The sequence below is a fragment of the Atta cephalotes genome, assembly GCF_000143395.1.
Source record: "Atta cephalotes unplaced genomic scaffold scaffold00007, whole genome shotgun sequence".
Taxonomy (NCBI): domain Eukaryota; kingdom Metazoa; phylum Arthropoda; class Insecta; order Hymenoptera; family Formicidae; genus Atta; species Atta cephalotes.
In genome coordinates this window covers 7137223-7137755 of record NW_012130071.1, presented here as the reverse complement: position 1 = coordinate 7137755, position 533 = coordinate 7137223, and the positions used below count along the sequence as shown (strand labels likewise).

Here is a 533-nt window from a genome sequence, read left to right as displayed (position 1 = left end):
TTCTATTAGCTATGATTTATTACATACTGAAATTGGCATTAATTGTGTGGGCGTGCGAGACTTGCAAGAATCAAGCTCAAGAGATTCGCACTACAATTCACGACGTTCTTAACAGCACCAAAGATAAGCACATCAAAGATGAGGTAATAAAAAAAAAATTTAATGTATATATTTTTCTGATAACATTTCATACATTAAATTTATTTGAATATAATTTTGTTTTTTATTCCTACTTAACGATTTTGTAATCTAACATTACAGTTGCGGTTATTTTCCTTGCAACTATTGCATTACAAAAATATATTTTCCGCCAAAGCTCTCAATGTGGACGCAAGATTTTTCGCTACAGTGAGTTGTCAATCGTTAACTTTAATTAATAAAATGTATCTTGTTTATTTCTTTTATTTGATTTTTTTTAGATAGTGGGTACGATTACCACATACATGTTAATTACGCTACAATTCTTGATCTTGTCAATCTCACATTCTTGCGATACAAAACCTAACAAATATCATATGCATATAATTTCATAA

General features: G+C 29.1%; 1 protein-coding gene across 1 annotated transcript; it reads left to right on the top strand.

Moving 5' to 3' along the window:
* The first annotated feature begins 11 nt into the window (after positions 1-11).
* On the top strand, positions 12-533 carry LOC105627028 (putative gustatory receptor 28b). Its single transcript, XM_012208307.1, has 3 exons — positions 12-143; positions 262-348; positions 420-533. Exons 1-3 carry the CDS (start codon positions 12-14, stop codon positions 531-533), a joined length of 333 nt encoding a protein of 110 aa, XP_012063697.1.

Bases quoted from the DNA above. Each gene is read 5' to 3' on its own strand.
- LOC105627028 (XM_012208307.1), top strand. From the start codon at position 12: ATGATTTATTACATACTGAAATTGGCATTAATTGTGTGGGCGTGCGAG. The intron at 144-261 runs GTAATAAAAAAA...CTAACATTACAG, and splicing joins ATAAGCACATCAAAGATGAG to TTGCGGTTATTTTCCTTGCA. The intron at 349-419 runs GTGAGTTGTCAA...GATTTTTTTTAG, and splicing joins ACGCAAGATTTTTCGCTACA to ATAGTGGGTACGATTACCAC.